Source organism: Drosophila miranda, assembly GCF_003369915.1.
Source record: "Drosophila miranda strain MSH22 chromosome Y unlocalized genomic scaffold, D.miranda_PacBio2.1 Contig_Y3_pilon, whole genome shotgun sequence".
In the NCBI taxonomy this organism is placed as follows: Eukaryota; Metazoa; Arthropoda; class Insecta; order Diptera; family Drosophilidae; genus Drosophila; species Drosophila miranda.
In genome coordinates, this window is record NW_022881625.1 from 1,092,024 (window position 1) to 1,107,521 (window position 15,498).

The window sequence follows — 15,498 nt, forward strand, 5'->3', positions numbered from 1 at the left end:
ACCAAGTGTCTTAACTGTGCAATGCTAAAGATCTTTTCATATAGCAGCTCATGCTGTATCTCCGGCAATAAATTGGATCGGAGTGACTCCATCAGGGAACCTTCTAACAAGGGCGTTGTCAGAGTATCTGCCAGTCGGACAATCGCTTCGTAGAACTCATCAAATGATTCGTTCTCCTTCTGCTTCCTTCGGTCTATTGCAGCTCGAATGTTGACGTCTGTCCTCGCATCCTTGAATCGTACTAACAATGAAGATTTAAGGTCGGCCCAAACGACCGTCCTAACACTCTTATGGTAGCGCCAAACCAGTCACTGGCACTTCCCTCAAAGAGATTGCTCACGTATCTCGAAAGCAACTCGAAATTCCAGTCCAATATTTGGATCGTGAGCGCTTCTACCCGATAAATGAAATCGTCGACGGAAATTCCAGTCCGCCCAGAGAACCTAAGCTTCCAATTGACTAAAATTTGACTAACACGCTCTGGTCGAATATCCACACTCATGGGGGAATTCCTGCTGGCTGTTTCGAAACCCTGAAACCCGGGCAAAGGTGTCGGCCGTCGTGCCGATCCTTCTCCAGCTTGGTTATCCCTCGAAGGAACATCCGCTGTATTTGCCAATTGGCCCATGAGAGAGCTGAGAATACCTTGAAAGCCATTAGCATCTCGGTTTGTGTCAACGAGGCTTCAGCCATGGCTTCGGCTATCATTCGCTGAAGCTCGTTACTAGGCGGCGGAGCGACCACCACTGGCGGACCAGCTTCCCTAGTTTGCGTCTGATTGGCCGAAGCAGACGTCGAAGCTCCCTGTGGAGCCCCCACATGGGCTTTACTCCTTGTATCAGGCATTTTTGGTACCAATAAGGTTCCGACGGTATCCCCAGCAGTTTCGTCTAATAAATTCAACGTCGATGACTGAAAAGACGTTTTGCAGACAGGACAAACCTTCTTAGAACCCACTTGTGCGCCAAAACAGGCCCTATGGAAAGTGTGACCACAAGACGTGGTAAGGAGCTGAGCCAAATATTCCACCTGAGCCTGGCAGATCAAGCAAACACTTTCTTGTAATTCTTCGTCTGCTAAATTCTCGCAACTGCCAAATACGGGCATAATATAAAATATAAAATATAATAATAAAGTAATTAAATAGATAAATAAAATTTAAGAAATTAATAAAAAAAAAAAAAATACAGTATCAAACAAAAAAAAACAATCTGCTAGGACCATGCTTAAGTCAAAGGGAATAATAGGGTATATCTATGTGTGTGTATGTGTATGATGTTTTCCATGTACTACATTTACTCAACTACATGCATAAAGAAATTAATAATAACCCACAACTCGTAGCTATAGGCGGTCCGGGTCTTTCGCGGTGGGTAATAGTTTTATACCACGTTTCCATCCAACGATACCAGATACCCAGCCCGATGAGTATGAGTCCATTCACAACTCCTTCCTGGCAAATTGAGGCCTTTCACCCACCGTTCCTGATCGGATAATCCAAACCGGAAAAAAAAGGAGCAATCCTCCAGCATTGGCCAGAAGGAACAGGAAGGAAAGAAAGACAAACGAATAAAGAAAGAAAGAACGAAACGAATAGTAAAAAGCTCGATGCATCGGGGTGGTACCGGTGTTATATGTACTCATCATTCCGGCCTGCATCCTAGGAGCCCGCTTGGTCACTTACAACGGTGGCAATAGTTTAATAACCCACTGCGCTGATCCAGCATAAAGTGATAAAGCCAAAACAAACAAAACAGAATGACAACTAGAATGACACATCTGTCCCGATACTGGTTGGGAATGTAAGGCACATCTACATTCCACAATTTTCACAATCATTTGGGCCTTGCCGGTTTGTTGTCAGTTGCGACAACTCGGGCCCCACGTTGGGCGCCAAATAATAAACTAACTGTAGTATATTGGATATTACCAAACCTTAACGGAAGGCTGAGCAGGTGATGGTTCGTCTCCCGTCCGGGCACGTGCTTGTTCCGGCTTCCGTCTCATCGGCAAGAAATGGGGGGGTTTTTTTATTTCCCAGAACGGACGGGACACAGCTCTACTCCAACAATCATAATACTGACACAGTAACGTTCATTAAAATTTCACGTGCAAGCGAAGTATCGACACAAATATGTACAAGAGCAAATACACCTAACTACACACACACGGACACATACACACATACAAGTCGTGCCACGGTGTTGTTGTGACCACTCATGCCCACCCTACCATGATCACCGCTCCCGGTTCATCCGGTGATCCCATAAAGAAGGCTCTTACAGCCTCCTATCCAACCCCATTACCCTCCTTTGCCCAGCATGGTCCCCGCATATAGAACTCTAGCCCCGATTCATGTTAAATCCTATATTTCATATTGAGCAATAGCACATGCATCGCACTAGTAAACTAATAAATGATTAACTCTTAATAATACACTTTAGATTGAAATTTAACTTACAAATTGAAAGAAAGGAAGGGTACATATCTCCAGCTTTTATGTTAGGCAAATAGATAATTATAATAAATAAATATGCAAAAGGGAATGTAAAAACTGTGCGCCGCGATCGTTATGGCAGGTCAGTTATTCAAGTGCATTAGCGAAAGCAAACGCAAGTAGAAAGCATAAAAGAACGTCAGAGCGACCAGCCTCGCAACTTCCCTTTTGTGCCTTGTTCTTAAGAGGCCTGGTTCTTATGCGCGGCGTAAGCGCTTATGGTTGCCAGCAGGGCATAAGGGAGAGCGCACAGCCTCTCTTAAGCGACGAAGCCCCTGACTACGTGAGGTTTTTTTTTTTCGGTCATGCAATAAATAGTTGCTCATAACAAACAAACTCCAATATTTTATCTTTATGTTTTGGGATCACTTACGGCCTTCCTTTGATTTGTTTTAATAAATGCGTTGAAACAGCGATGAAAGCGCTTCCATGGACTGCGGCAACGTTCCTAAAACGAAAGCTGGAGAAATACTTTTACAAAAAAAAACTCACGCTCTCCTCTGCCGTTTAACCGTTGTTCACTTTCGCCCTGTCACACATTCCACTTGCTATTTCTTCCGAACAGAATTTAAAAACACAACCAAAAGAAATTTACTAAGATAATAACACTAATGACACTATAGCATAAAAATAGGAATCAGCGGTTACACTGATGGATATAAAAAAAAACGACAGTCGTTGCCGCCGGCTTCACATCTGGGCACTCCTCGGCACTTCGTATGGGGAAACGAAAATAGGTCGAGACCCAGATCTATATTTCGGGTAGAAATTGGCTGACCGTTTACATAGCTTTAATAATTTCCGCAGAATTGGACGGCCTCCAATATATCGCGGGTCCGTGACACATAAGTGGCTCGCGCCCGCAAAGCGACTGATGAGCCGATCTTTTACGCCTCCCGCTTTGTGCTGCTCGGCCTAGCGCTGGGAATTTTTGGTACGGAGCTGTAGTTGGGCGAGGAGCATAAGTCCCTTGCCGCGGGCGGAGGCCCTAATATCGGGGAAATTGTTGTTGCGAGCTTTCATATTGGGGTTCAGACAGGTACCCAAACGATTGCCCGAAGTTTAAGCCGGTACTAACCGCCAATCTGAAAAATTAATTTCCTACAATAAAAAAAAAGCACTACCCTACACCACGAGTGTATGTGGTGTATATTAGCGACGCTGAAATACATACCAATTGAGATTGGCACTTAACACACTTTTACTTTAGAAACGCACAATATTTCTTTCTTTTTGCTGTATTCAGCTGTTAAGATCTTTTCCCGGTTTTTATTCCTCTTTTTTTTTTCTTTATACTTGGACTGGACAAAAATAGCACGTCTGTCTTCGCCAACAGTTTTTCTTCCAAGAGACCGAGGCTAGATCTGCACAGTCTGAGACCCCCCAGTACAGCGTTAAACTTGAGAATCCTCCATTTTCGAATTGACGCCGTAATTATTTTACAAGTTTCAACTCAAAAAAAACAAAAAAAAAAAACCGCTCTCCTTCGTTTACCTTTTAACTTGAATTGAGGCGGCAAAGTTGAGTAACATAGGGAGACCAATATCCCTTCTTGGTACTTTTCCAAATGTTCCGTTTTGTGGATCCCAGTATTTATACCTTTTTTTTATACGTTACTCTTTCAAACCACTTCAACTGCACTGGCGCAGCTGTACGCGCACATTCAGAGCCTTCCGGAGTCCTCCAGAAGCGTCGCCTCATCAAGCAGTTTAACAAGCAAAACGGACAAGGTAGCACATTGTCTCCACTCCGTTGCGTTCCTTTGGGACACAGCTCATTGATTCCACTCGCTCCTTTCATGCACACCGCTGCAGGTCATCGCGAGGAGCTCCAGCGTGCCATAAGGGAGCATCACGACAAGCATGATGCCAAAATGATGCGCGCCATGGAGGAGGCAGAGCGTTAGAAGTAGAAATCCATATGGATCACTGCACCCAGCCGTTTCGTTATATAACACCATTTCGATCATCCTGCAGCTATGCCATAAATGCGGCTAAACTGAAACTGTAAACACTTTTGTATGCGACGTAATAATGACTTGAATGTACCCAAAGCACTAATCCATTCTGAGGATAAGATGAGTGGAAACTATCTGTAAATTATCGTCGAACCATGGCTTGTGTGTATGAGCAGTGCCATACTTGAAACAAAATAGAATGTTATCTAGGGAAAAACACCTCTATTGCATTAACACAAAACAAGGAACCGGGTGCAAAGCGGATTCTCCCCAGTGGAACACTTGAAATGTTCAACCCATATCAACCGATAGACGATTATCAGCAGGCCAGCCGCTCCACTTCGCTGCCACCTGGTTGAATGTGTCCACTGCCCGTTCGATGCTCCTCCTTTTTTAATGGTTTGACTGTTTTAAGACCGTTCTAAGAAGAACGGCGGCGCATATGCTTCTTTCTGTGGATGATATGAAACTCCTGGCTGATTTTAATATTATTTTATTTTCAGGTTTATGTTTTGTAGGTTTGGTGATCAAGTGTCAGGAATCCAGTTAGGTAATTTGTGTTGTTATATTTATTGGATTTTTAACCTTTGTTTTGACTGATTTTAATTATTTTCTATTTACAGGTTCGATTGGTCCATTAGGAGGTTTGCGTTGAGTTTGGTAAGTAAGTCTATTTGCGCTTTTCCTTTGGCTAATTTTAGCTACATTTTATTTGCAGGCTAAATTAATTTATTTAGAGGTTTGCGTTGAATTTGGTAAGTTAGTTTATTTCTGTTTTGGCTGATTTTGATTGTATTTTATTTGCAGGTTTTGATTGGTTTGTTTGGAAGCTATCGTAGTAAGTGAATTAATTTGTGTTTTGGCTGATTATTAAATGTATTCTATTTGCAGGTTCAATTGGTTTATTTGGAGTTTTGCGTTGTATTTGGTAAGCGAGTCTATTTCTGTTTTGGCTCATTTTGATTGTATTTTATTTGTAGGTTTTGATTGGCTTGTTTGGAGGCTATCGTAGTAAGTGAATTGATTTGTGTTTTGACTGATTATTAAATTTATTCTTTTTGCAGTTTCAATTGGTTATATTTGGAGGTTTGCGTTGTATTTGGTAAGCGAGTCTATTTATGTTTTGGCTGATTTTGATTGTATTTTATTTGCAGGTCTTAATTGGTTTGTTTGGAAGCTAGCGTGGTAAGTAAATTAATTTGTGTTTTGACTGATTTTAATTGTATTTTATTTGCAGGTTAAATTGGTTTATTTGAAGGTGTACGTTGAATTTGGTAAGCGAGTTTATTTCTGATTTGGCTGATTTTGATTGTATTTTATTTGCAGGTTTTGATTGGTTTGCTTGGAGGTGACTTGGTAAGCGGTTTAAGTTATGTTTTGGCTGCTTTTAATTAGTTTTATTTGTAGGTTTATACTTTCTGGATTTTTGCTGTACCATTGGATCAAGTCTTAACCATTCGGCTGGAGGACGCCTTCCTCTTCATCCCCTCTGTGGTCTGGCACTATAATTCTTTGTATACCCAATGGTTGGCGCCTGATTCTTTCAAGTATTGTTTCCCTAGCATTTAATGGTTTGACTGGCTCAGGGCACTTAAGAGTGACCTGAAGCTTTCTTTATTAATGTTCTTATTACTATTGGCAACATATAACATTATTTATGGAAACATTTACAATTTTTTTAACATTTAGGTATTTTTTTAACATTACGGTAACATTGATAAAAAAGATACAGAAAAATACTATACAGTTATCGATTACTGGCTTTTGTAAACAAAGTTAAGATTGGCTTGTGTTTTATTTTTTTTGACTTAGGCATAAAAATTTTGTAACGCCGCTCCTGGACCCCTCATCCGGTGCGAAACGGAGGTATGGTCAACAGCAATTACACGGACACTGCACTGGCGCAGCTGTACGCGCACATTCAGAGCCTTCCGGAGTCCTCCAAGAAGCGTCGCCTCATCAAGCAGTTTAACAAGCAAAACGGACAAGGTAGCACATTGTCTCCACTCCGTTGCGTTCCTTTGGGACACAGCTCATTGATTCCACTCGCTCCTTTCATGCACACCGCTGCAGGTCATCGCGAGGAGCTCCAGCGTGCCATAAGGGAGCATCACGACAAGCATGATGCCAAAATGATGCGCGCCATGGAGGAGGCAGAGGCAGAGTAAGAAGTAGAAATCCATATGGATCACTGCACCCAGCCGTTTCGTTATATAACACCATTTCGATCATTCTGCAGCTATGCCATAAATGCGGCTAAACTGAAACTGTAAACACTTTTGTATGCGACGTAATAAAGACTTGAATGTACCCAAAGCACTAATCCATTCTGAGGATATGATGAGTGGAAACTATCTGTAAATTATCGTCGAACCATGGCTTGTGTGTATGTGCAGTGCCATACTTGAAACAAAATAGAATGTTATCTAGGGAAAACACCTCTATTGCATTAACACAAAACAAGGAACCGGGTGCAAAGCGGATTCTCCCCAGTGGAACACTTGAAATGTTCAACCCATATCAACCGATAGACGATTATCAGCAGGCCAGCCGCTCAACTTCGCTGCCACCTGGTTGAATGTGTCCACTGCCCGTTCGATGCTCCTCCTTTTTTAATGGTTTGACTGGCTCAGGGCACTTTAGAGTGACCTGAAGCTTTCTTTATTAATGTTCTTATTACTATTGGCAACATATAACATTATTTATGGAAACATTTACAATTTTTTTAACATTTAGGTATTTTTTTAACATTACGGTAACATTTATAAAAAAAATACAGAAAAATACTATACAGTTATCGATTACTGGCTTTTGTAAAAAAAATTAAGATTGGCTTGTGTTTTCTTTTTTTTTTACTTAGGCATAACAATTGTGTAACGCCGCTCCTGGACCCCTCATCCGGTGCGAAACGGTGGTATGGACGACAGGGAGACCTCCAAGCATCGGCAACGCAAGCGCGGCATCGCCTCGTCCCTCTTTTCCTGGCCGAATCCAACCGATGCAACTCTAAGAAGAACGGCGGCGCATATGCTTCTTTCTGTGGATGATATGAAACTCCTGGCTGATTTTAATATTATTTTATTTTCAGGTTTATGTTTTGTAGGTTTGGTGATCAAGTGTCAGGAATCCAGTTAGGTAATTTGTGTTGTTATATTTATTGGATTTTTAACCTTTGTTTTGACTGATTTTAATTATTTTCTATTTACAGGTTCGATTGGTCCATTGGGAGGTTTGCGTTGAGTTTGGTAAGTAAGTCTATTTGCGCTTTTCCTTTGGCTAATTTTAGCTAAATTTTATTTGCAGGCTAAATTAATTTATTTAGAGGTTTGCGTTGAATTTGGTAAGTTAGTTTATTTCTGTTTTGGCTGATTTTGATTGTATTTTATTTGCAGGCTCTTTTAGTTTGTGATGTGTGTAATGCCTTGTTAGTGTTGTTGATTTTTAATTGGCGAGAAGAGCTCTTTTCTCTTTTAGTTTGTGATGTTTGTGATGTTTGTAATGGCTTGTTAGTGGTATTGTTGGTTTTTGTTTAATTGGCGAGAAGAGCACAGGAACTAAATCTTGTCGGAGATAGTAGTGGGTGGTGTGAAAGAAGGGCTGGGGCGTGGTGGATTGGCGAGGAGCACTTTTCCGCGTTTGGAATGGTCATGTACAGCGGCGAATGGTGAGGGGGGGGGGGGGGGGGCGACACAAAATGGCTGCTGCCTGGCTTGGCTTGGCGTCGTCTGGCCTTCACTGTCTTTATTTTTTTGGCACCAGAGCACAAATGACACGGCAAACGATAAACGACAAACAGTCAAAACGACAAACGACACGGGCAACGATGATGGCAACGAACAAATGGCTGGGCGTAATTGCCGAAGTTGGCGGCCGATAACACACTGGGCATTGATAAATGCAATTTGAATTTGAATTGGCGTTTTTGGTGTGTTATCGGTCAAAGTCTAGTATTTGAGTGGTATTTTTAGTAATACCACGTGTCAAGGGGAATTATGGGAATGGCAGATAGGTTGGGAAGAAGAGGACGGAAAAAGGTAAAACTAATCAGAAACTACGAAAAATGTACAATTAACTACAGAAAAAACTACATTAATTTACAAAAACTTATTCCTAATATCACAGGCAAGTAACTAAAACTATGGACAAACTATCTACGGACATGCAAAAACTACGGAAACAACAGGATTGACATCTACAACAAGAACATTGATGCAGACAAGGTAAAATAAACGATAATTGACATACATTTACAACATATAAACATATTAATTATATTTATTTTATTTCTAACAGGAGGACAACTACAACGAAGCACCGGCCGGCATAACAAACGCAATGCGAACATTACGCTGTATACCGGCCGGCTCTGCTGTCCCCCTGTGTGTTGTGGCGACACGGGTCCGGCCGCCAAAGTGAAATGGATGTGAGTGTGTGTGTGCGTCGGCAATTGTGGCCCTAATGTAGAGCGAGTGGCACTGGTCCGGCCACCAGCTGGGAGCCAGGAGTAGATGGCACACATTTTACTGTGGCGACACGGGTCCGGCCGCCAAAGTGAAATGGATGTGAGTGTGTGTGTGCGTCGGCAATTGTGGCCCTAATGTAGAGCGAGTGGCACTGGTCCGGCCACCAACTAAGGACGATGGCGGACACGACACACATAACTCGAACGGCACAGGTCCGGCCGCCCAAGTGTAATGGATGTTTGTGTGTGTGTGTCTGAATGGCTGGCGGTAAGTATTTTGAGAGCCCTTTTTAATCGTATGTGTGGCTGATGGATTTTTCCTTTTCCAGGACCATAGGGCACTCTGAATGCCATGGCACTGGATCCGGCCACCAACTAAGGACGATGGCGGACACGACACACATAACTCGAACGGCACAGGTCCGGCCGCCCAAGTGTAATGGGTGTTTGTGTGTGTGTGTCTGTTTTTGGCTATTCTAGCAATCACCAACGCACTGCATTCGATTTGAATTTGTCAGGCCGTATGATTTTGCAAGTGTGTATGGCAGCATTTTTATTCGTTTATGTTTTATTTAATGGCTTTGATGGCGGCAGCGTCCGTTGTTCCTTTTTGTTGTGGCATGCGAGTGATATGCATACCTGCCCCGTATGATAAAGATTTTCGCCGTAATGTGTAATGGGTAACGAGTACTTGGGCGAGATGGTATTACTCGGCTATGACCGGCACGTATTGTTTCGGCTTCTGGCTCGTCAGCAAGGGGGTGGAGTTGTTTTATTGTCATAGCCCGAGGCCCTTTACTTTCTTTATTTTAAATTTAACGTGCAAGAAAAAAAACAAGCCATACACCTCACCGGACAGAGTTCACTACAAATGACCACATAACACGGACGATTACCTAAAAGACAGACATTATAAAACATTATAATGATATTTATTGGAACTAAATTATGCATGAAAATACGGGGTATATGTTCCCTCCCATAGGCTACCTGGGCCTGGTTCCCTTGAACTAGGATCAGGTAAACTTATAAACTAGTATTTGAATAAATGTGCAATGGTAAAGATTAAAATTTAAAGATAGAATATAAATGTTGATTCTTACGGGCTACGAAACGGTGAGGCAATTTGGTCGGAACACCCATAGACAATTTCTTCCATGCCCAAATGATTGTAATCAAATACCTAGTAAATAAACTCACTTTTACTGCGGATCCACTGTCGAAAGCGCTTTCTGATGGTTGCTGCAAAACTGTGGTTAATATGATATTTTGGGTTCGGGTGTATTATTATTGCATTTCGGTTATAAACATATTGGTTCTTGTTATTATTTTTTGTTTTGATCTCTGCATGGAAGGTTATCTATTTATGGATTTGTTTTAGTTTCATATTCACTCTTCCTCTTGCCCTTCTTTTCCTACTCTATGCTCCCTCACTGCTGTTCTTCATTTCTGCATTTCCTTTTTAAGTATATGTATGTAAACTTAAATAGCTGTTCTGCTGCTCGGTACTATTCTGCTTACTCTTATGTTAACTTATGTTACTTCTCTCGGCTTATCGCCAGCCCCCTTCGGCTCCGTTGCTGGCGAGCGTTTTTATAGCTCGCTCGCTCTCCTATTGGGCTCTGCCTTTGCTGCTTGCGTGTTCTCTCTCTCCCCCGCTTTCACTCTCTGCCTATGCGCGCATCACCTTTGGCTCCGCTCGCCCTCTTTATTTTTTTGGGGCATTACCCTTTCAGCTCTGAGTATTGAACTCCAACAACACACTAACTCTTTCCTTCCCTATGTGCTGCGGATCTTAATTGGGCCTTGTTAACTGTATTTGCCACACGGCACGTTTAGGTAGGATTTGCGCTATTTTCCTCCTTTTTCTCCGTTCGTATTTCGCCGGTGCTGAACTTTCCGCTATCGCGGATTATCGACCGTCCCGCTTTGTGGCCGCCGCCTCACCGACGTCGATCCGGCTGCCCGCGAAGGTCGAGCCTCTCTGAATTTTTTCTGCGTCTCTGCTCCCTCGCTCTGTGCTGCGACGGATCAGCTGCTTGGAGCGCCGCTGCTTCGCCAGCCCAAATTGCTAGGCGCCAAATCTAGTGCAGGGAGAAAGAACCGTCTAACGTATTCGGCCCCGATAGATCTGTGGTATCCCACTTTTTGTTCCTCTTACCCGTCAATCTTGGCCCCAGTGGCCGACCTAGCTTCAGTTATCGTAGTCCCGCGACTTTTGCTTTGCTGCTGCTGGATACCACTCGCGCTTTGACAATATTCTTTTCTTGACTTTGGAACTTTTTCATTAATGATTTTTGCCGAGCCTGTTCGGGGCGATGTTGGTCGCTCGACATCCAAAACCCCCTGTAGCAGCGAGACTACGGCTGCCCATACAACGCCGTTGGCGGTCAATTTAGTTTACGCCCTCAGCTACAAGCCTCTTACAAAATACCCCCGGCCAAAGTCAGACTTGGGGATATTGCCTGCCTTGAGGAATCCACAAGGCTTACTGGCTTGTAGCTACACTTGCCGGATATCCTTCCCGTGGTACCTTCCGATGAGCTTTCCTTGCAGATCTTCCAGCTCATAAATCGAGTTCCCCACTTTCCGTCTAACTCGCGCCTTAAGAAACATTGGCCCTAGCTTAGCGTTGTAGCCGGCTTGAAAATTGCTTTGTTTAAAATTTTGCCGTAGCACTTCCTGCCCCACCTGGTACGATACTTCCTGTGTCCTCAGGTCATAATGCCGTCGATTTCGCTCCCATTGCTTCCGCATCACTTCACACGCTCTCTTTCTGACGATATCCAATGAATCCTCACGTGTGAAGGTAGCTGCCTTGTCCTGTAACATCCCCAATTTCCTCAGCAAAGAATACGTTGCGCCTGAAGCCACCATCTGCTGGTCGAAAACCATATAGTAGGGCGTGGATCCTAACCCTGAGTGAACCGCCGACCTCAACGCACAGCATATTTTGCTAAGACTCTCATCCCAGTCTTTCTGGTCACTGCGAATATACGACCGAATGGCAGCGATGACCGAACGGTTGACTCACTCCGAAGCATTGGCTTGGGGAGCGTGGACAGCTGTTAGCGTGTGCGTTATTCGATGCTTTCTGAGCAGGCCTTGAAACTTCTCGGATCGAAATTGCGATCCGTTGTCAGATACAATTCCCTCTGGAACTCCGAAAGTATGGAATAACTCCTCCTCTAAATACCTCAGCACAACATCCGCATTTAATTTTTTTACAGCCTTGAGTAAAACAAATTTCGAATAATGGTCCAGGACAATAAAAATTCCCATATTTCCACTGCGAGACCTAGGATACGGACCTAAGAAATCAATATAGAGACGCTGGAAGAACCTTTGCGACTCGGCCGCTTTTCCCATCGGTGGACGTAACGGAGATTTTGGAGCTTTTGACATTTTACATTGCTCGCAGGCTGCCACGTAGTCTTTTACGTCATTGACGAGTCCGGGCCAGAAATAATAACGCCGAATCCGCTCGAGTGTCTTGTGGACTCCACCATGGGAAGCCAGCGGATCATCGTGTGCTCTCTTAAGCACTTCTTTGACCATCCCCCTGGGTACCCACAACTTCCAAGCAAACGCGTCGTTAAGGATGTCTCCTTTTACATGCTCGGATCGCCGATAGATCAGAGAATCAACTATTTTAAGGTCGGGGAGTTGAGCCATATTGCTCTTAATTCCCTCCATCAGTTCCAAATATTCTCCCGATTTAAAATGAGCTGACTCAATGTCCACCAGCAAGCCATTGCTGAAATCCACTGCAGCCACTTGGTCATATGGGACCCTGGACAAGGCATCCGGAACAACATTCAGCTTCCCTCTTCTGTGTTGGATACTGAACCGGAAACCTTGCAGTTTTAAAGTCCATCTCGCTAACCTCGAATTCAAATCACTTTGAGACATGAGCCATTTCAGCGAGGCGTGATCCGTAATTACAGTGAACTCCTGACCCTCTACATAGGCTCTGAATCTTTTTATGCTCACCAGAGCAGCGAGACATTCCTGCTCTGTAACCGTATAGTTTCTTTGGGCTTTGTTAAGCTTCTTCGAAACAAAGGCTATCGGCAGTTCTTCCCCTTCGACCGACTTCTGTACCAGTACTCCGCCTACCCCGCTTTTACTGGCGTCGCAATGTATAAAAAATGGTTTGCTGAAGTCCGGACTTTACAAGACCGGAGCACTGCAAAGCATGCCCTTTAACCGCTCAAAAGCTTCCTTGCCTTCTGTTGTCATCACGAATTTTTGCTTCGGCTTTAATAGGTCGGTCAACGGGGCGGATACAGACGCAAAGTTGTTTATGAATTTTCGATACCACCCTGCCAATCCCAGAAAGCTTCTCAACGCTTTCAACGACGTCGGCAATGGAAAATCCGAAATAGCCGAGACTTTTTCGGGGTCAGTGCGAATACCACCCTCTCCTATTATATGCCCTAGGTATCTCACAGAGCGCGCACAGAATTTACTTTTCTCGATATTTAAGGTCAAGCCAGCTTCCCGAATCCGCGAGGCCACGGTGTCCAAAACGAGTAAATGTCTCTCAAACGTATCTGACACCAGCAATAAGTCGTCCAAATAAACGAAGACTTCGTTTCTAAGCGACGCAGGAATGACTTTATCCATTAAGCGTGTCATGGTTTGAGAGGCATTACAGAGACCAAACGGCATGACTTTATAATGATACAAGGGCCTCCCTGGAACCGTGAATGCAGTTTTACACCTAGATGCCGGATCCAAGGGGATCTGCCAATATGCATCCTTCAGGTCGAGACTACTTATGAACACTGCCTTCGGTAAACGGCTGAGAATGCCATCTATTTGGGGAAGGGGGTACGCATCTTTTTCCGTAACCTCATTCACTTTTCTGCTGTCCAAACAAACTCTGACTTTTCCCGGTTTCCGGACAAGTACTACTGGCGAGGACCAAGGACTCTCAGATTCTTCAATCACTTCTAGTTGAAGCATCCTGTCAATCTCAGTGTACAATAACTTCTCAATTGCCGGGGAAACTGGAAAATGACGCTGCTTAACGGGCTTCGCGTTTCCAGTGTCTATTGAGTGTGACAACACCGAAGTTTTCCCGAGACCCGATGTCGCAAATGATGGAAAACGTTGGACCATTCCCTGCAATTTCAATTCCTGAATGTCTGTCAGAACGTGCTGCTCTGTGGCGGCTGATATTTCCGCCACCTCTAAGGGTGGGGGCAAAAGACCGAACGACATCCAAAAATCAATTCCTAAATAAACATCCTGACTTAACGAAGGGATTATGTTTATATCTAATTCTTTACTTATACCTTTATACTCTATACTAGTCCTAAATTTACCAACTATTTTCTGATGACTTCCATCAGCGGTGCATGCCTTGGACAGCACCTTTTTAAACGGCTTCCTGCTGATAATATATTCTTTGGCCAGTTTCCCTCCGATGCAAGTCAGAGCAGCCCTGTATCGAGCAAACCCACTCGCTTATTATCCAGAAGACCAACTTCAGCATAAGGGCGTTTGTCCCCTTTGTTTCTTCTAATGCTATTTATGTACTTTACTGACTCCCAGAATTTTTTTAACCGCCGACTGCTGCGAAAACTTGTCTTTGCTTTGTCGCCAAAGCTCGGAAACCCAATCTTCCTAATATTTTCCAGCTTAGTATGCCAAAAATACTCTGGCTGACCAGCCGAAAGGGAGTGTGTCATTTCCCGCTCCCCACCACTGCTATATATCCTCACTCCTTTGTCGCCGCTTGCCGGTTGGGAACACTGGTCAGTGGACGAGATGCTGCAGTGCTCCTTTGCGCGTTTTTTTGGCATCGCGCACATGAAGGTTTATAGGCATTAGGAATACCGCATCCATAGCAAAAAATTTTCCTTTTTTCCGCGCAGTCTTGATACCTATGCCCCTCCTTCCTGCAAATTCAGCATACGAGAGCAAAAGCGCCTATCTCATCCTCTACCTCTCCTTCAGAAAATTCTACGGCATCATCGATGTTCGCTTCCTCCCAGAGCTCTGATATCTGCTTCTTAAAGACCGATGGTTTCTGATAACCATGATTCTTACGACTTCTTCTAAAAGCATTTTTTCTGATATATCTCAAGTTTATCGATTACCGTATGTTAAATTTCATGCTGAATTTCCGGACGTAAATTACGCCTCACAATTTCAATCAGCGTCTTCTCACTAAGAGGCTGGGCGAGTCTATCAGTTAGCTTTAGGATGGCATCGTAGAAACTTTCGAACGTTTCTTTTTCCCTCTGTTTTCTATCCCTTATCATTTGGCGGATATCCACATCCGTTCTGGAGTCTCGGAATTGCTTCCTCAACGCAGCACAAAGCTCCTGCCAACGAACTACTCCTACCGACTTGTGATATCGCCAAAAGAAATCAGATGCCTTGCCATCAAATAGCGAATTCGCATTACCACACAGAAGTGAGAAATTTCCCTCTAACGTCTGATGAGTAAGGGCCTCAAATCTATAGATAAAGCTATCGATTCCTATTGTATCGGTGGTTCCTGAAAATCTTAATTTCCAGTTCGAAATTATGTGGCCTACTTTGTCTGGTCTTTGGGCCAATTCTGAA

At 43.6% G+C, this 15,498-nt stretch overlaps 1 protein-coding gene and 2 long non-coding RNA genes across 3 annotated transcripts; 2 read left to right on the forward strand and 1 right to left on the reverse strand.

The window, feature by feature from the left end:
- Positions 1-6,307: 6,307 nt before the first annotated feature.
- Positions 6,308-6,777, forward strand: LOC117194490 (rho GTPase-activating protein 19-like). Its single transcript, XM_033399048.1, has 2 exons — positions 6,308-6,443; positions 6,514-6,777. The coding sequence occupies exons 1-2, from the start codon at positions 6,323-6,325 to the stop codon at positions 6,555-6,557; spliced, it is 165 nt and encodes a 54-aa protein (XP_033254939.1). The 5' UTR covers positions 6,308-6,322; the 3' UTR covers positions 6,558-6,777.
- Positions 6,778-7,362: 585 nt separating this feature from the next.
- LOC117194492 lies at positions 7,363-7,796 on the forward strand. The gene is made up of 3 exons (XR_004474845.1): positions 7,363-7,589; positions 7,663-7,699; positions 7,758-7,796. It is a non-coding gene; the product is annotated as an uncharacterized LOC117194492 (long non-coding RNA).
- A 3,067-nt stretch (positions 7,797-10,863) lies between these two features.
- LOC117194762 lies at positions 10,864-11,232 on the reverse strand. Its single transcript, XR_004474909.1, has 2 exons — positions 11,078-11,232; positions 10,864-11,000 (listed from the first exon to the last, which is right to left on the reverse strand). It is a non-coding gene; the product is annotated as an uncharacterized LOC117194762 (long non-coding RNA).
- Positions 11,233-15,498: the final 4,266 nt, after the last annotated feature.